At 36.8% G+C, this 20,881-nt stretch overlaps 1 protein-coding gene across 1 annotated transcript in view; it reads left to right on the top strand.

The window, feature by feature from the left end:
* Window positions 1-20,881, top strand: part of LOC107662944 (WW domain-containing transcription regulator protein 1-like) — a 60,173-nt gene that overhangs the window by 34,026 nt on the left and 5,266 nt on the right. Inside the window, exons 2-3 of the mRNA XM_016453082.1 lie at window positions 690-829; window positions 14,648-14,856. Of these exons, the coding sequence (XP_016308568.1) occupies window positions 690-829; window positions 14,648-14,856 (349 nt within the window). The remainder of the gene's footprint in view (window positions 1-689; window positions 830-14,647; window positions 14,857-20,881) is intronic.

Here is a 20,881-nt window from a genome sequence, read left to right as displayed (position 1 = left end):
TAGGGAAATGTATGGTGAATGTGGGCATAGAGGGTGATTTCGGATACATTCAGTCTAATGGCACTTATTAACTGATTTAAGTTTTGGTGGGTTCCTGTGAATTCGTATAATCTTATTTTGGTGTATACATTGTTGTATGATCTGTTTAAACCCACTAAGGGTTAAGTTTAGGGGTTGTCCTTCATGCTTAGTTTTTTTCTAAAAAAAAAAACATTTTTATCAGACAAATTCATGTGAAAATGGCAACTCATAAAATAGTTAAAATCTAGTTTGTTTTCTAAAATTTAATGGTAGGCATCATTTCTTTAGCGCAAATTTTTTTGGGAACCTTTGCGAAAGAAAAGCAAAAGCATTGATATAATTGATTCTTCCCATCCCATTTTTTTTCCATCACCATGTAATTTCCATAGTGCTTCCCCAACACTGACACCCAACACTTGTAGTTAGACATGGCCAAGAAATCTAAATATGTCCTCTGAGAGACAGTTGGGTTTTAAATTGGGTTTGGAGTAAAGGGTTGGGATCAGGCTGAAGTGTGCAATGTGCAAAATCACCATTGTGTTCCTAGAATACAAGAAAAACAAGTTCTGGTTTGCTTGACCTAAAGAAAAACAGGTTTTCTTCAAAACAGTGTGAATACTCTTCTGCAGTGTGTTTAATGTGAACATGTTGTTTTCGTTCTTGTGCAGTCACGTTGAGAAGATCACCACATGGCATGACCCCAGGAAGACCATGACACCCTCGGTGACCCAGATGGGTCTACACAATCAAGCCTCCAACAACGGCAACATACAGCAGCACTCCATGGCTCTCTCTCAACCCAACCTCGGTGAGTGTGAAAGCCGTCCCTCCAAGCAGTCCACATTCCCCATTACTCATGAAAACACACGTGCTCTCTTGAGCTGTTTTCAATCAGCTGGGATGGAGCTGAAGGAGCTTTGCTACAGGTGCTTGCCCTGTGTAACTCCAATGCTCGACGGCCCGTGACATTCACACAGACATCTAATATCACACCTCTGATGTGGAATTGGGATGAACTTCATGGAGTTTAATAAATGTACAATAGCTGACCTCTAGCATGCTAAAATACAGTTCTTTTCTTTTGTGTTTAGATGTGAGATTTAAACAAACTCATATATTCTTAAACCGATTTGTGCAACACACATGATCCACTAAAACAACACCATTTACTCTTATATAGTGCACTATTTGAAGGCAACAGCCATTTGTAGTGGTGTTCGAAACCATAGTGGGCATAACTGAGAGCACCACAGTGTTCAACCGATATACTGTACACTCAGTGGATACCAATGCACTGTGAGGGTCACTTCAAATAAATAACCCCAACTCAACAGAAAACTGCGCCCACAGGCCTTCCGGTGCAATCAAATTAAATATTCAAATTCACAAATTCTGAATTCAAGTGGACACTACTTTATTAGTTGAGAATTGTAAATGAGCGTATAGGGGACGATTTGGAAAAGTCTCATGCTAAGTCATTTTGTGCCAGTCTCATGGCAATTATTAACTTTTTTACATTTTGCTGAATTTGTATAAATTCATAGAATCTCATTTGTATGTTTTTGTACTGTCTGTTTTTGCCTCACTGAGGCTTAGGTTAGGGGGTGGACCTTCATGCTTAGCTTTTTTTTTTTAATTGTACATTTTTATATGAATCAAATTATAAAAATTCATACAAAATTACAAACTTGTAAAATAGCTATGTTTTCTCATGCATACTCATTGGCTAGCCACCAGAGAATACCTCTACACTGTGAGGGTCGCTTCGAATATATTCCCACATCTCAAAAAAAATGGCACACTCAGGTTCTGGATTCACAAATTTCTAATTCAAGTGGACTATATTAGTTGAGAATAGTAAATGAGCATTTAGGGAACAATTTAGAAAATTCTCATGCTAAGTCATTTCATGCCAGTCTCATGTCAATTATTAACTTTTTTATATTTTGCCAAATTAGTATGAATCCATACAATCTCATTTGTGCGTGTTCGTACATGTTTTTATGCCCCAATGAAGGTTAGGTTTAAGTGTGAACCTTCATGCTTAGTTTTTTTTTTCTAAAATTAGTTTTTGTATGAATCAAATCATACAAATTCGTACAAAATCGCTAACTTGTAAAATAGACGTGTTTTTACATCTCAACAGAAGATGGCGTCCACAGCACTTCCGGTGCACTCAGTTACTGAATTCAAAAATTTTAAATTCATGTGGACTATATTAGTTGAGAATAGTAAATGAGCTTATAGGGGACGATTTCGAAAAGTCCCATGGCAAGTCATTTTGCACCAGTCTCATGGCAATTGTTAACTTTTTTTACATTTGCCAAATTTGTACGAATTCATACGATCTCATTTGTACGTTTTTGTATGATTTGTTTACACCCCACCGAGGGTTAGATTTAGGGGTGGACCTTCGTACTTATTCTTTTTCTAAAAATTTAATTTTTTGTATGAATCAAAGCGTACAAATTCATTCGAAATCGGAAACTCAAGAAATAGTTATGTTTTCTCATGCACACTCAATGGCTAGCAGCTAGAGAACACCCATGCACTGTGAGGGTCGCTTCAAATAAATTCCCGCATCCCAACAGAAGATGGCGTCCACAGCACTTTCAGCGTACCCAGTTTCTGAATTCACAAGTTCCGAATTCAAGTGGATTATATTAGTGGAGTATTGTAAGGAATAGTAAATGAATGTATGGGGTCGATTTCGAAAAGACACAGTCTCATGGCAGTTATTAGCTACATTTGCTACTTTTACCGAATTAGTATAAATTTGTACATTTATATGTTTTTGTACAATCTGTTTATGCCAAACTGAGTGTTAGGTTTAGGGATGGACTGGTGTTTTTAAAAAAAAAAAAAAATTTTTTTGTACAAATCAAATCATACAAATTCATACGAAACTGCATAAAATACTATAGTTAGGTTTTCTCATAAGATCAGGTTAGATTCAGAATGTACAGTATTTGAATCTAGTATGTGTTTTTAAGGAATCGTTCATATTTACTTAAAAAAAAAAACTAGTCTGTTTTGTATTATTTTAGGCTAGGTACCATTAAAAACTAATTGTTTTAGACTAAGTAACAAAGTGTTTCATTTAGTAATTTCTTAAAGTATGTGTATATGTCATGAAGGCTATCTGCCATTTCTGTATAACAGCACATAGAGCAGTCTGTCTGTTGATTAGGGGCCCTGAATGAGGTTTAACTGGTATTTCTGAGAGGGTCAAATGCTGATTTAATGAAAAAAGCCTCCCAGCCAGCAGATCTGAAGGCTTTTAAAGCTGTATTAGATTTGTTGACTGTCATACGTGAGGCGTTCTGTAGCATGTTTTGCGTGTTGCTTGCTCTGTCCCGTGACACGGGCCGCCGCTCTTACTCTGTCAGTACCTTAAATTATTTCCAAATGTGCTTTCTTTGTTTGGCTTTTTTTCTTCCCAAATCCTGATTTGTGATGAAATGGAAAAAAAGGTGTGCCTCAGCTTTGTTGGCAGCCGAGAAACAGATTCCTGCGAAGGGGGGGATGTAGGGATAAGAACAAGACGAAAGAGTTTGGAGGGAGAAATATTCCTTCCAGCACTGCATACAGCAGACGGAAACTATCTCAGCATATAGAGTTACATACTATGAAGTTGAGATGTTGTCTCCATTCACAGGAAGTAAAGATATTTAACAAAAACTTCTAACTTTTTCCTTTTTACCTTGTTGTAAATAATAGCAAATAAGATGCAACTTTTCCTTTTCAGTGTGAAGGCCCAGTTGAAAAACCAGCATATGCTGGTTAGGTATGTTTTGATGCTGATAATAGCAAATAAGATGCAACTTTTCCTTTTCAGTGTGAAGGCCCAGTTGAAAAACCAGCATATGCTGGTTTTTTTCAACAGGGGGTATCACACATCATGACGAGGGAGGAAGCAGTGGTGATAGTGTCCCACTGCGCTTGTGTGGATGTGAATAAAGCTGCTCAGCCTGAAATAATGATGTGTGTTTAAGCCAACCTGCTACACTCGTTCAAACAGCTGCTTTTCTGTAAACTCAACCACTCATTTCTCTGGTGCACGATCTTCCGGTGACTCAACCACTCAGGTTTTTTTGACATGGCCGTGTCATCCATTTTGGCTCAACGGGAACTAGTACAAGTTCAACAGACGCATAATAGAAAGCCGTGACTCAGACCCTGCGCCTACAATCCCACAATTCCTTGTGCTTCCTCTGTCCCTGCATGGAGGTTTTTTTTTTAGCCTCTAGGAACTTGAGAGACAACAGATTTCCTGTATTCTTAGTTTAGACCAGCTTGAGCCTTCACCTGTTGTGTGTTCGCAGTAATTCATGGAGGGGCCCCCTTCAAAACTTAGGGATTATGGGTAATTGACACTCTAATGCAGGAGTGCATTATTAGAACAATACAGTTTTGTTGAATGCTTTCCATATTTTTTCCCCCCTCGCTTACAACAACAATTGCCATATTGCATCACCCTAGAGTTTTAAAGGCAGCTGTGGCTGCTTTTTTTAGCTTGTAAGAAATTGAGCCCAGTATGAATGTGTCATCTGGTCAGTGATGAGATGCTCATTCTTTATTGTATTAAAACGTACAAAATGCATTTCTTTCATACAATGACATAATATATATCGTATATGATGAGGGTGTTTTGAATTTCTGAATAAAAATTCAATTGAATATAATTTTAATTGAATTGGAGGCTGTTGTCCTCCAAAACAAATTCATATGGTCTAGCATGCAGAAACATCCCCAAAAAAATTAATAATAATAATAATAATTTTTAAACATTAAATTATGTCATAGAGAGGTCTCTTATGATATCAGATCTTTTTTTTTTTATGACAAGGCAAGGATAGTTAAGGTTGTAAAATGTGTCATGTGGTGCAACTCCGCAATAACTTTTTAGTAACTATTTATTATTCAATATAATTTAATTAAAATAAGAAAACTTGTTGCCTTGAAAAATATTAATTTCATTAGAATTATGATTAAGATTTGAACACTATGTATTCAGTGTGTAAATAAAATCTTACTTTTTTCTCTTTTTTTTGCACCACATGACATTATAAAAAGTTACTAAATTTAAACTTTTCTTGTAAATTGTATAAATATTTTCACAACTGTATGAATCCACGGTGAATACAAACTGGATTTTATTCATTTAGGTTTAATTGAATTTATTTATGTTATATTATGTAATATTGAAAAGGAAAGTCATTTTGGTAAATACATTTTGATTAAAGATCTCACACAAACCACCAAGCTGTCAGAACAAATGCACATAAATCGAACCTTTGGGGGTACGACAGCTTGTTACTGGGGCAGTAACTCGAAAACAGATAACTCTGTGCCTGTTTTACCCTTAAAAGGTGCATTTTAGTAATATATACCCTTAAGATATTACCATGTACCTTTTAGTGGTAAATAAAGTATAAAGTTGTCCCTTTAAGGCAACCTCTTGAAGTGTAATTTTTGCACATTTAAGCAGACCAAAAAGTAGCTCAGTAAATAAAGCACACTTCTCTGGTCATCACTCTGGAGTGTGGGTCTGGCTGCTGGCTGATCTCTAGCTGTTGTACTGTTGCTGTACAGGACAGCTGCCCAAGGGTTGGGAGCAGGCCGTCACCCCTCAGAGAGAAACATACTTCATTGACCACAAAACCCAAAGCACCTCATGGCTGGACCCACGGGTGGGTGAGTACTCCCTTCTAGCGTTCCTGGAGTCCTATCAGCCCAGTAGCTTGATATAATGATGTAAACTGTCCCCCTCCCACTCCAATCCCACAATCTCATTCATTATAATATGACCCGTTTCCCACACTACCACTAATCTGAATATGCAATATGATGAAATGGCATGAGGGTGTTGCTCTAGTGCTGTGTGACTAGCGTGTGTCTACACTGAAGGTGAAATGATCCAGAGATGATTTGCAATACACGCTAATACCTCTTGTTTGTAATTGTCTGTTGGCCTGATCAGTGATCATTTTACTTATAAAAACTTAACGATCCTTGACAGTAGGGGTGGACAATATACCGGTAGACACGGTTAACTGGTAGAAATTTGTCAACCGGTAGAGATCACGGCTACACGTTCAAGATGTTGCTGTGCTATGAGGTCACGAAGATTTATCATTTGCGTGTGTTTTTAAGCATTGCAGTTTAAAAATAGGTTATTTTAAGCCAGTGAAACAATCAGCAGTGAAAGAGAACTCATTTCGTCTTAGGCCCTGTCCACACGAACGTGGTTATTTTTAAAACAGCATGTTTTTTCTACGCGGTTTGGGCATTCGTCCACACGCAAACGCAGTACCAGTTCACTGAAACCGAACATTTTTTAAAACGCCTGCCAGGGTGAAGATTTACAAAAACTCTGGTTGCAGTGTTATCGTGTAGACAGTGAAACCGGAGTTTTTGGCTTGTGACGTCGGAGCCTGCGCTGTTATCTCCGCCTACTGGAAACTTTTTCAGGCTTCTGATTGGCCAACATGGCTTTACGGTTGAGATTATATCACCACCTGTTGGTTTGGCATGCTCTTGACAGTGCTTCATAGCATGCATTTGCGTTTTCATGTGGACGGAGATTTTTTTAATAATAGTTTATAAAAACTATTTTTAGGTTTTTTTTTTTTCATTTAGTCTATATAGTTTTTTTGTGATATTGACACTTGTGACAAGAATGATGACATTTCTATGGTATCAAAAATGTTGATATCATAAAGAACTTTATTTTTTAAAGCAAAAATAACTATACTGTGATATATATCGTTACCGTGAAATACAATGACTCATATCGTGATATAAGATTGTGATCATATCGCCCACCCCTACTTGACAGACATGAACATTAACATGACCATTTTCAAGGACGATGAAAATTCTGTCATTATTTACTCAACCCCATGTGGTTCCTGTATGACTTTTAATTCTTCTGTGAAACACAGTTGAGATATTTTGAAGAACTGTTTTCATCCATACAGTGGAAGTCAGTGGGGTCCAAAACACTGGACCGGATTGATTTTCATCGTATGGGCAAAAAGAAAAAAGAAAAAGAAAAAGAAAGTCATACAAGTTTGGAATGGCGTGAAGGTTTGTAAATGTGGACTGAATTTTCATTTTCCAAAAAATACTAAAGATATTTGTGTTGTTGCCGGTGACTAATAACAAATATTCTGATCCAATTATGTGAATTTTATTTTATTTATTTATTTTTTTGTGAAATCTTTAGAATGGTTGACTGAAGCATGTGAAATGTTTCTCTACAGAAAAAAAAATATATCTACAAATTAGTAAATTTTTAATACAGTACATGAAGACTACTCCTAATTGGCATGGTATCTATCCTATGTAGAATAATAGAACAGGACTGGTGCATCCCATAATAGTGCACTGAAAAACTATAAGAGTTGTCTGGATGGTGTACTACTTTTTGTGGATTTTTCAGTGTACACTGACCAGTGTGCAATGTGTTGTAACTTTAGTTTGACAATTTGAATTTGGGGGGATCATTGGCATTGAGTTTCAATCTATTTTTGTTTATAATAGTGGACATTAGTTGCTGTCATGATATTAGATTTTCACTACATGATGATCATGGCCAAAATAACTTACAATAACCAAATTATCGCAATAGACCCGGCGTTTTCTTATTTTCTGTTTAATGGTGAGTGCAATAGCAATACCTACTATGTTGGAGTGTCAACAAGATCACTTGTGTTGGATTATTTACTAAATTATTAATAAGCGTAGTATTATATATCACAGTTATCGTGAATACCAGTATACAACACACGTAGTGGACAGAAAGTTCAGTCACATGTAAAATAGTCCATATCCTTTGCTGCTTAATGTAAGTGGAGCGAGAAATGAGGTCTTTTAGCCAATGCTTTGGTTATGAGCGCTTGTTGGGACAGGATGTCCTTTAATGTCTCACAGATTTTTGGGACTGGACATTTTCCTTTGCTTTTTTCCTGTCATTTTTACTGACCCTGCTGGACAGCTGATGCCGTTTCTGGGAAATCAGTGAAACAAGAAGCTCTTTGTTGGTGTGGCTTTAGCAACTCAATCGACTCTCTCTGTCTCTCTCCTTCACGAACCCTGTCCACTGCGCATGTGTTTTCTATCATGGCGGGTGTTGTGACTCTCAGATGTCAGGGGGGCTAAAGGCTGGAAGCCAGAGTGTGTCCGGTTGAAGCTGTTCACATCTGGACCAGCAGCACACACTGGAATAGATCGTAACCGAGAGTCAGTGCTGCTTCCCACCTGTTGGACTGTGTTGAACTCGGACAGTGAACGCCATGAACTTTGACCTCTAGATGAACGGCATTTAAAAGTGAATCTCACATAACCTAAAAAACATGTCCGGGTCATATTTAGCCTCAAAATCAAACAAAAGATTTGAGGCTTTTCTTGGGACCATTAATATTTGCATCAGTGTTAATTTCGTTGACGAATAATTTACGTCATACATTTAGTCAATGACATTTTTTTCACCAACGACAACGAGACGATAACGAACTAAAACTCTTTTTGAATGACAAAAACTATGACGTAAATCTATTGACATTTTCGTCAACAAATAAAAACGAGACGAAAATGTTAGGGAGGGACGATTTGGAATCTGCTGCGTGGTTCGGAGGCTAGATGCGTACATTTATTAACCGGCGGGACATAAGCTAACACATACACTTGCTGCACGTTGCATAAAACGTTTAAAAATGTCAATATGTGGGAGTAAGAGAAGAGCAGACATATGGATAAATCTGACGACGCAAGAGAGAACTCAATTCGGTCCGGTTTTCTGAGCGCAGACACTGAAGCGTACACACACAGAAAGCGCCTCTCACAGCGCGCGAGTACTCTTTCGCATCGCATGAACGCAGAATTACACACAAAATGATGTTGAATTGTCCGTTTTGACGAGTATTCACATAAACACAGTTGATTACATCTTAAGTGAACATAAACAGTAGGGAGAATGTGTCTCAGTACATTGCTGTGCAGCTGTGCATTCAGTTTTAAAGGGATAGCAGCCTAATTTAGTTGCTATTGTCCGAGTCATTGATGTTAATCAAGCAACAACAGAAAGACAGAATATCATGCACTGCTCTTGACTGAAAAACTTTAGTAGCCCTAAAGATGAATCAAAATGTATTTATAGAAATAAATGTGTCTGCTTGAAAGAATGAAGAATATGGTAAACAAGTTGCTATAAAGAATGCATAATTGGCCTATATAACCATTGCTATTTCATTAAAAAGAAGACCATGTTCTTGTTCTTTATGAGAAGTGGTTTTATTTAATTTTAACATAAAGGCATGTTGTGTGTCACCGCAGTTAAATCGGTGTCTATCATGATAAAACCTTAATATCAAACCTATATAATGAGTTTGGAAATTTTAGAGAAATGCTTAATAAATGCATTACACTGTAACTAAACCCATTAGATTTTAGCCGACTAAATTTACTGTAGATTTAGTAGACTAAAATCTTATGATATTTAGTCGACTAAAACTAGACTAAAACTAAAAACAATTCAGATGACTAAAATATGACTAAAACTAAATGGTATTTTAGTCAAAAGACTATGACTAAAACTAAATCAAGAAAACAAACAATGGATAAGTTTGTGATTTTAGCAACACAAGTGACGCCAAACAGAAGTGCAACAGTAATTCAGTTTTATACAAAGTGTTTTAGCAGAATTTAAAATTCTGTTGTTGTTTACTCACCTTACTGGTTCATCTTTGAAACACAAATGGAGATATTTTGATGAAACCTGAGAGATTTGTGTCGTTCCACTGTCAGTCCATTCCACCAAAACATTCAAGCTTTAAAAAAGTTAACAACGACATTAAAAGCAATCCATGTAAATGTAGTGATTTAATCCAAGTCTCCTGAATATAATGAACAGATTTTAAACATTGATCAACACATACTGTATCTATAGAGCACATCAAATATGGTAAATAGAAACACAACTTTAAATGCTTGACACGCGAGAACAAACCTCACTGGTTCTTCTGGATCAAGAAAGCACATTTTGTTAGAATGGACTTTCAGTGAACAGAACCCTGTCAGATTTCAAAGTATCTTTATTTGTGTTTCGAGGATGAACGAAAGTCTTGTATGTTTAGAATTAAGTGACGGTGAGCAATTGATGACAATTTTCATGCTTGGGTGAACTAACCCTTGAATTGTCATGGAAAATAATATCACAATGCAAAATATCTTATTGGTAGTAAAAATAGTTGACAGAAGTGAGATCTGAACTAGCGAATGTCTCCTCTTCATCTGACCATATAAGGCTGTCTTTGCTTCACCTCAACTGCTCGGTTGCCAAATCCTCCACCCCATCCATAAAACTGATCCTTTGAAGATCTTTTTGATGTCAATAAATGTTTGCAAATCTTATAAAGAAAGCAAACCGTGATAATCCTCGGCTCCTGCCTGGTTATGATTGTAGAGTTTAGTTGCTGGCTTCTTTACGTGATGCAGATTTGTTTCGTTTTGAGTGATAATACATGAGTTGGCGGTATCTCTTGACATTTTGACCTGGTTTATCATCTACCACACTTCGATAGTTAATGTGTTGTCTTCCTGTTCACTAGACAATTGATAGCCTGAAAATGTCTATAGCAAGTCTGAAGAATCACTGCATTTAGTCTAACAAGGAAATTGGTTAAGTGCCAGTTTGAAACCGTTCTCTTGTGCATTATGTAACCCCCTCCAACAGAAATCCATTTATAGTAGAACTAAGATACACAGAGGGTGATGGGCTTCAACTTTTTCCACCCAGTAAGTTTGATTGAGTCTTTTGCACATTTGAGAAGATGTGGGTCCTGTGCAGATGTTTAAGACGTACTTGAAGGTTGGGGATTTGAACAAACTACAAGTATGCTACTTCAAATCAAGACTTGCTGAGGAGAGGTGTGCTCTTGCTTATTACATTACTTATTCACTCAGACTTATAATTTAGGCCTGACAGACAATAAAACAAGCAAACATTTGTATTTTTTTTTTACGTTGAATGAGAGACCCGAGCCATATCTAGAGACCTGAAAGTTACAGAGACTTGGGTATGTGCTCTTTTGACTCTTTTGACCAGTACTTTTACATTTATGCATTTGGCAGACACTTTTATCCAAAGTGACTTGCATTGCATTCATACATACAAGTGGAACTCTTTTTCTTTAGATTTTCTTTTCTTAAAATTCTTAAATCCATTAAGCTAGCAATGCCCTTTAAACCAGTCAGCAACCACATACTGTAGCAACACAGCAAAAACACTGATTCTCTTGGTGAGCACACTTAGCATTACCTGATTACATAATAAGAGTCTTTTTTTTAGTTTGTTTGTTCTAAACCATACTGTAAATCTCAAGAACATTGGGTTCCTGTTTATGAATCTGTAACTACTATGTACTTACATTTTTAAAAATGTACTTAGTGTAAATGATGGTTTATAATACTCTTGTGAGATTCACATTTACATTTGCTGCTATTGTGTTTTGAGTTACACTTTGTTTTACAAGTACGTGCATTTACAGTAATGTAAGGTAACAATTGACCAAAGTATACTTTGGTTCTATATGTATGCTAGATATCTCTACATACTTGTAAAACAGGACTGTTAAATAAAGTGCTACCAAATTTTGAATATTAGAAGTTTAGTGGACAGTCGACAGCGTAATAACATGTGTAATAACAAGTGTAAGCACAATGTAAGAATTAATATATTGTATCAAATTCTTTTTCATAAAGTAAGTGCACTTTTAAAAATAAAGGTTCCAAAATTGTGTTTTCACAGCGATGCCATAGAAGAACCATTTTTTTTAGTGAACAGTTCTTAAATGAACCATTTCATGCATTTTAATAATCTAAACAACCTTATTTTTCTCCTATATAGAACCTTTTCTGCTATAGAAAGATTCAATGGATGTTAAAGTTTCTTCATGGAACCATCAGTGCCAGTAAATAACCTATATTTTTAAGAGTGTATTGTACGATGTCTGTCATAAATTGGGACCAAATTTAATTTTCACTTGTTAAGGTTTGCAGCAAACAGAACAGAATACAAGTTTTAAGGTTGTTGAATCCTTTCCAGCCACCTGATCATTGGCCATGGACATGGCGTGAGCTTTTTTATTTTGAAATAAGCTGCACAATAATTAATCCAAGAGCAGTACGAGCTGATCCGGAGAGCAGAAAGACTGTGCTTTGTTTGTGCCGTATCTCACGACTCTTTCAGCCCACATCTGGCTTTTACAGGAATGTTTTGTCCATGTGAAAGTGGTTTACCCGACAGATAAACACGCCGCACACACAGATACACACACGTGCTCCATATGGTCAGGAGTCGCCAGCACTCTTCAGTGCATTTCTTCCTGTGTGCGGTGAGAAGATTATCATCATGAAACTGGTTGAGTTTGAACTGAAGTAAAGCATGTGAATCTTATTGTGCTGTAATGTCAGTTGTGAAACTCTGCCTGAGTCCTTGAAGCAAACATTGTTTCTTATCGGTCCGTTTCTCTGAGAACATCAGACGTCCTTTACACTGAAACAGAACAGCTTTTCACAAACCAGAACTCTGGCTTCATCTAGAGATAAATGAAATCACAGTAGAATACAGCAATTATTGTAAACAATTTACAAAAATGTTCATTTTGAGTTGAACTAAATGATATAAAACTCGTTCTTCTGTAATCTAAAAGAGGCCCACCCTAGTGATTAACAGTGTGAACTATACTGCTTCCTGGACGTTAGCCAATCACAACAGAGCGTATTTACATATTGAAATCTGAAAGAGACACTACAGTTCAAATGTTTTGTGTCAGCAAGATAATTTTTTCAAAGAAATTAATGTTTAATTAAGCAAATTGATCCAAATTGACAGTGAAGGCTATTACATTAAAAATCTATTTCAAATCAATGCCGTTCTTTTGAATTTTCTATTCATTAAATAATCTTGAAAACATTAAGCACGGTTTCCCCAAAAATATTAAGCAGCACAACTCTTGTCAACAGTGATAATATTAAGATTGATTTTAAAGTAAATCAGCATATTAGAATGATTTCTGAGGGACCATGACTGGATTATACGGGTAGCTTCTGGGGCTACGTTTTCATTTTAGTTGTTCAAGTTTTGCTCTGGTTGCGTTTACACTACTCCGGCTTTTCGAAGTCGCGTTTCCGTTTAAACGGACCAAAATGGAGACTTATGAAAATGACAGCTGTCCACATTCGCTCTGCGTATACTTGACGACCTTGTAAATGATAACATCATGCTCACTGTTGCACCTGTATGAATGGTCATGTGACATGTGTTTTCGGTTGTGTAGTGTGGATGGAGATCGTTTCTGAAATGCAGTGAAAACGCCAGTGTAGACAAGGATCATTTTCGTTTTAAAATGGCGTGTAAACATGGCCAGAAATGTGGCTTTGTCATTACAGGAATATATTATGTTTATCTTCAAATAGAAATCAGTTGTTTTAAATAGTTTAAATTTTAATTCAAATAAATGTGTTGGTGAGCTTAAAGGCCCGTTCACACCAAGGATGATAACTATAAAGATAAGGGTAAAGATATAGTTCTAAATATCGTTCTCAATATTAAAGAATGGCAGAGTCGACACCACAGCTATAACGATAAAGACACAGAGAAACGATATCGTTGGAATCACTTTCAGGACGATTTTTTTCAGCTGATGAACGATAAAAACATTGACAGCCAATCAGATTCAATCCTGCTGTCACGAGCTGTAGAATTTAAAGCGGCAGATGAGCGTGCGCTTAGAATAAATAGACGATATTGGTGCATGTGGACGCTAATATCGTTATCTTTATAGTTATCGTTCTTGATGTGAACAGGGCTTAAGAGCTCAGTTTTACCGACCCAAACTTTTGAACAGTAGTGCTATGAGCCAAAGCATCCAGTGTAATTGTTTGCCTCAGATAGAAGATAGAAATTTGTCACGAAAACTAAATTCTGACTTGTCTTTTGTACAGCTAACATTAAAAGTGGACTTACTTGATTTGCATGTTGTCGGTGGCCACACTGAAGCCATTTTAAGGCCAGTATTTTTTTCAGTAGGACAGGGAGGATATTTCTTGGTAAACACTTTTCCGTGCTGCGTTCTGGTCAGCTGTAATTGAGTCATTGTGTTTGTGTGCTGTCTTTGTTTAACCTGTTTTTCCTCACACAATCAGAAACAAAGCCGCATTTCGAAACACTATGATTTGCCATTTCAGCATGAGGATTAGAACCTGCATTAATGAATCTGTCTGGTTTTGTACAGACAGACTTTTAAGTATGTGCATATAGCCTGGCTATTTGCCAAAGAACAACCCATTTAGATAGAAACAACCTTCTAACTGACGTGGAAAGCAACCAGTTACGGGAGAAATTACCAGAAATGTGTCCTGTAAACTTTAAAATGGTTTCTGTCCATCCACAAGTAACAAGTACAACTCTAATTTAGAATATAAAGTATATCTCATTGTAGATGCCTCGTAAATGAAAGCAGCCAATCAGCTTAGAGCTTGCCGGATGGAGAAAGTTCTTGAATTCTGCTCAGATGAGTGAAGGCTGTGTCTGAGCGTGTCTGTCGTGTGTTTGTGGCAGTGCTGAGCCAGCAGGCCCATCAGCAGCACCTCCAGCAGCAGCAGCAGCAGCAGGTCCAGGTCCAGGGCCCCCAGCAGCAGAGCTCTCAGCCCATGATGAGCATGAGCGGCCCCATGAGTGCCCAGCAGCACCAGCAGAAGATGAGGCTCCAGCGCATCCAGATGGAGCGAGAACGCATCCAGAGGAGACAGGAGGAGCTCTTGAGACAGGTGAGTGTATGCTGGAGAAACATGCTACCGAATATAGCATAAAGGGCAAAACAGACACGGAAATAACTGGATTTTAGGCCATGTCCATACGTACACGGGTATTTTTATAAAAGAGTTTTTCCTTCTTCCGTTTAAAAAAAAATCTCCGTCCACATGAAAATGCAAATGCATGCTATGAAGCACTGTCAAGAGCATGCCAAACCAACAGGTGGCGCTATAACAGATATCTCTACATACTTGTAAAACAGGACTGTTAAATAAAGTGCTACCAAATTTTGAATATTAGAAGTTTAGTGGACAGTCGACAGCGTAATAACATGTGTAATAACAAGTGTAAGCACAATGTAAGAATTAATATATTGTATCAAATTCTTTTTCATAAAGTAAGTGCACTTTTAAAAATAAAGGTTCCAAAATTGTGTTTTCACAGCGATGCCATAGAAGAACCATTTTTTTTAGTGAACAGTTCTTAAATGAACCATTTCATGCATTTTAATAATCTAAACAACCTTATTTTTCTCCTATATAGAACCTTTTCTGCTATAGAAAGATTCAATGGATGTTAAAGTTTCTTCATGGAACCATCAGTGCCAGTAAATAACCTATATTTTTAAGAGTGTATTGTACGATGTCTGTCATAAATTGGGACCAAATTTAATTTTCACTTGTTAAGGTTTGCAGCAAACAGAACAGAATACAAGTTTTAAGGTTGTTGAATCCTTTCCAGCCACCTGATCATTGGCCATGGACATGGTGTGAGCTTTTTTATTTTGAAATAAGCTGCACAATAATTAATCCAAGAGCAGTACGAGCTGATCCGGAGAGCAGAAAGACTGTGCTTTGTTTGTGCCGTATCTCACGACTCTTTCAGCCCACATCTGGCTTTTACAGGAATGTTTTGTCCATGTGAAAGTGGTTTACCCGACAGATAAACACGCCGCACACACAGATACACACACGTGCTCCATATGGTCAGGAGTCGCCAGCACTCTTCAGTGCATTTCTTCCTGTGTGCGGTGAGAAGATTATCATCATGAAACTGGTTGAGTTTGAACTGAAGTAAAGCATGTGAATCTTATTGTGCTGTAATGTCAGTTGTGAAACTCTGCCTGAGTCCTTGAAGCAAACATTGTTTCTTATCGGTCCGTTTCTCTGAGAACATCAGACGTCCTTTACACTGAAACAGAACAGCTTTTCACAAACCAGAACTCTGGCTTCATCTAGAGATAAATGAAATCACAGTAGAATACAGCAATTATTGTAAACAATTTACAAAAATGTTCATTTTGAGTTGAACTAAATGATATAAAACTCGTTCTTCTGTAATCTAAAAGAGGCCCACCCTAGTGATTAACAGTGTGAACTATACTGCTTCCTGGACGTTAGCCAATCACAACAGAGCGTATTTACATATTGAAATCTGAAAGAGACACTACAGTTCAAATGTTTTGTGTCAGCAAGATAATTTTTTCAAAGAAATTAATGTTTAATTAAGCAAATTGATCCAAATTGACAGTGAAGGCTATTACATTAAAAATCTATTTCAAATCAATGCCGTTCTTTTGAATTTTCTATTCATTAAATAATCTTGAAAACATTAAGCACGGTTTCCCCAAAAATATTAAGCAGCACAACTCTTGTCAACAGTGATAATATTAAGATTGATTTTAAAGTAAATCAGCATATTAGAATGATTTCTGAGGGACCATGACTGGATTATACGGGTAGCTTCTGGGGCTACGTTTTCATTTTAGTTGTTCAAGTTTTGCTCTGGTTGCGTTTACACTACTCCGGCTTTTCGAAGTCGCGTTTCCGTTTAAACGGACCAAAATGGAGACTTATGAAAATGACAGCTGTCCACATTCGCTCTGCGTATACTTGACGACCTTGTAAATGATAACATCATGCTCACTGTTGCACCTGTATGAATGGTCATGTGACATGTGTTTTCGGTTGTGTAGTGTGGATGGAGATCGTTTCTGAAATGCAGTGAAAACGCCAGTGTAGACAAGGATCATTTTCGTTTTAAAATGGCGTGTAAACATGGCCAGAAATGTGGCTTTGTCATTACAGGAATATATTATGTTTATCTTCAAATAGAAATCAGTTGTTTTAAATAGTTTAAATTTAAATTCAAATAAATGTGTTGGTGAGCTTAAAGGCCCGTTCACACCAAGGATGATAACTATAAAGATAAGGGTAAAGATATAGTTCTAAATATCGTTCTCAATATTAAAGAATGGCAGAGTCGACACCACAGCTATAACGATAAAGACACAGAGAAACGATATCGTTGGAATCACTTTCAGGACGATTTTTTTCAGCTGATGAACGATAAAAACATTGACAGCCAATCAGATTCAATCCTGCTGTCACGAGCTGTAGAATTTAAAGCGGCAGATGAGCGTGCGCTTAGAATAAATAGACGATATTGGTGCATGTGGACGCTAATATCGTTATCTTTATAGTTATCGTTCTTGATGTGAACAGGGCTTAAGAGCTCAGTTTTACCGACCCAAACTTTTGAACAGTAGTGCTATGAGCCAAAGCATCCAGTGTAATTGTTTGCCTCAGATAGAAGATAGAAATTTGTCACGAAAACTAAATTCTGACTTGTCTTTTGTACAGCTAACATTAAAAGTGGACTTACTTGATTTGCATGTTGTCGGTGGCCACACTGAAGCCATTTTAAGGCCAGTATTTTTTTCAGTAGGACAGGGAGGATATTTCTTGGTAAACACTTTTCCGTGCTGCGTTCTGGTCAGCTGTAATTGAGTCATTGTGTTTGTGTGCTGTCTTTGTTTAACCTGTTTTTCCTCACACAATCAGAAACAAAGCCGCATTTCGAAACACTATGATTTGCCATTTCAGCATGAGGATTAGAACCCGCATTAATGAATCTGTCTGGTTTTGTACAGACAGACTTTTAAGTATGTGCATATAGCCTGGCTATTTGCCAAAGAACAACCCATTTAGATAGAAACAACCTTCTAACTGACGTGGAAAGCAACCAGTTACGGGAGAAATTACCAGAAATGTGTCCTGTAAACTTTAAAATGGTTTCTGTCCATCCACAAGTAACAAGTACAACTCTAATTTAGAATATAAAGTATATCTCATTGTAGATGCCTCGTAAATGAAAGCAGCCAATCAGCTTAGAGCTTGCCGGATGGAGAAAGTTCTTGAATTCTGCTCAGATGAGTGAAGGCTGTGTCTGAGCGTGTCTGTCGTGTGTTTGTGGCAGTGCTGAGCCAGCAGGCCCATCAGCAGCACCTCCAGCAGCAGCAGCAGCAGCAGGTCCAGGTCCAGGGCCCCCAGCAGCAGAGCTCTCAGCCCATGATGAGCATGAGCGGCCCCATGAGTGCCCAGCAGCACCAGCAGAAGATGAGGCTCCAGCGCATCCAGATGGAGCGAGAACGCATCCAGAGGAGACAGGAGGAGCTCCTGAGACAGGTGAGTGTCTGCTGGAGAAACAGTCCACCAGAACTATTACAACAAATATAGCGTAAAGGGCAAAACAGACATGCAAATAACAGGATTTCAGAAAGGTGACAGACAAAGCATTTTAATCCAAACATAAAAAATAATATTCTTTTCATGCTGCACACATTCATTCATACACACAGATACACACACGTGCTCCGTATGGTCAGGAGTCGCCAGCACTCTTCAGTGCATTTCTTCCTGTGTGCGGTGAGAAGATTATCATCATGAAACTGGTTGAGTTTGAACTGAAGTAAAGCATGTGAATCTTATTGTGCTGTAATGTCAGTTGTGAAACTCTGCCTGAGTCCTTGAAGCAAACATTGTTTCTTATCGGTCCGTTTCTCTGAGAACATCAGACGTCCTTTACACTGAAACAGAACAGCTTTTCACAAACCAGAACTCTGGCTTCATCTAGAGATAAATGAAATCACAGTAGAATACAGTAATTATTGTAAACAATTTACAAAAATGTTCATTTTGAGTTAAACTAAATGATATAAAACTCGTTCTTCTGTAATCTAAAAGAGGCCCACCCTAGTGATTAACAGTGTGAACTATAAAAAATTATATTATGTGAAATTATAAAAAAAAAAAAAAAAAAAAAAGAATTCCAGCAGCTTACATCATTTCTATCTGACATGTATTTGCGAACGACTCTCTTTATTTATTCCTTCTCTTTCTAGCTTGTACTTATTTGAACAATGTCTAGAAACTTGGTATTACATGCACTTCCTGTATCTGTTTGCCTCTTTAAGAAGAATCGCTTTATGTATCCCCAAATTGTAAGTCGCTTTGGATAAAAGCGTCTGCAAAATGACTAAATGTAAATGTAAATGTAAACTACACTGCTTCCTGGACGTTAGCCAATCACAACAGAGCGTATTTACATATTGAAATCTGAAAGAGACACTACAGTTAAAATGTTTTGTGTCAGCAAGATGTGAAGAATAATTTGTTTCTTGATGCCTCAAACCCCAGCAGTTGTCGCCAGCATGCTCTTAAATGGTGATTTTAGGGGAAAAGATTACGATTTCCGGGGGAAAAAAATCTATAAATTTAATAATTCCAGTAAAAAATGAACTTGTTAAATGAAAATTTTAACTTGGACAAACATAAAAATAAAGTGTGTATAAGAACGAGTGCTGTCAAACGATTATTCGCGATTAATCGCTTCCAAAATAAAACTTTCTGTGTACATAATATATGTGTGTGTAGTGTGTATATTTATTATGCATATATAAATACACACACACGTATGTATATATTTAGGAAAAATATGTTATGTTTATATATTAGATATATTTATAAATAATATACATTATATGAATGTACATATATGCATGTAAATACATGTAAATATTTTCAAAATATATACATGCATTTGTGTGTATTTTTATATATACATAATAAATATACACAGTACGCACACATATACTGTATTATGTAAACAAAAACTTTTACTTTGGATGCAATTAATCGCGATTAATCGTTTGACCGCACTAATAAGAACATTTTTATATTTGATGAAATGTTAGCTTATAACCTAAAGAACCTAAAAAAAAAAAGAAAAGAAAAAAAAAGAAATGCTGCCTTGTCAACTAACTGAAATCAAGTTTGTTGCATTACTAAAATAACTAAATCTGAAATAGACAGAAGCTTTAAATAGAAAAAAAAGCTAATAAAAATTACAGAAGTACAACAAAATGACTAAACTGTAAATTAAAAACTGAAAATATAAAAAAGGAAAGATAATTCAAACTAATAATAATTAAAAAAGTTATTTATAATAATAATTGTTGTTGTTGTTTATAATTAAATGTGTGAATAAAATGTGTATAAGAGGTTTTCCAAAAGAGAGACATGGGGTCTCAAAATATGACTTGTAACACAAGAGCCAGCTTAAAAAAAAAACCCGTCTTGTGTGAAGTTTGACGCCATCTAGTGTTACAGAAGCTGTGGCCGCCCTCAGCAAGCGACATAAATCAAAGTTCAGGTTTATAGAAATGATTAAAAGGAGAACACATCAGTCCAGTCTCGGGAATCAGCGGCAGACGGACCTCACGCAGCTTGTGTTTATATGAAACATCTCTGACTCTTCGGTGACTCTGTTAACTCAGTTTGTGATGCTGGACATGTTTTTCTCTGTGAGGACACATGCTGTTTGCATATGTTTGTGGACTAAGGCTGAAAAAAGAACAGCTTTAATAAAAGATGAGTCAGACATTGGTTTCTGGTTCTGGACGTCTTCCACGCTTTTCTTCTGGACTGAATTCTTGCAGCTGTTTTTGTGAACGCACTCCACCCTGAAACTCGTCTATATATAAACAGCCTGAGCTGCTCTGACCAGCGGATTTATGAGCTGAAATCTGGAGCTTATTGTTTTATAAAACCATTTACATTAATTCTTATGATAAAATATATTATTAAAACTTAGTTTATTAACTCTTAGTTTATTGTCTGTCTGTCTGTCTCTCTGTCTGTCTGTCTATCTGTCTGTCTCTATGTCTGTCTGTCTGTCTGTCTGTCTGTCTGTCTGTCT

This window comes from Sinocyclocheilus anshuiensis, unplaced genomic scaffold (genome assembly GCF_001515605.1).
Source record: "Sinocyclocheilus anshuiensis isolate Anshui unplaced genomic scaffold, SAMN03320099.WGS_v1.1 scaffold2073, whole genome shotgun sequence".
In the NCBI taxonomy this organism is placed as follows: Eukaryota; Metazoa; Chordata; class Actinopteri; order Cypriniformes; family Cyprinidae; genus Sinocyclocheilus; species Sinocyclocheilus anshuiensis.
Note: the sequence above shows the minus strand (reverse complement) of the source record. Positions and strands in the feature narration are given on the sequence as shown.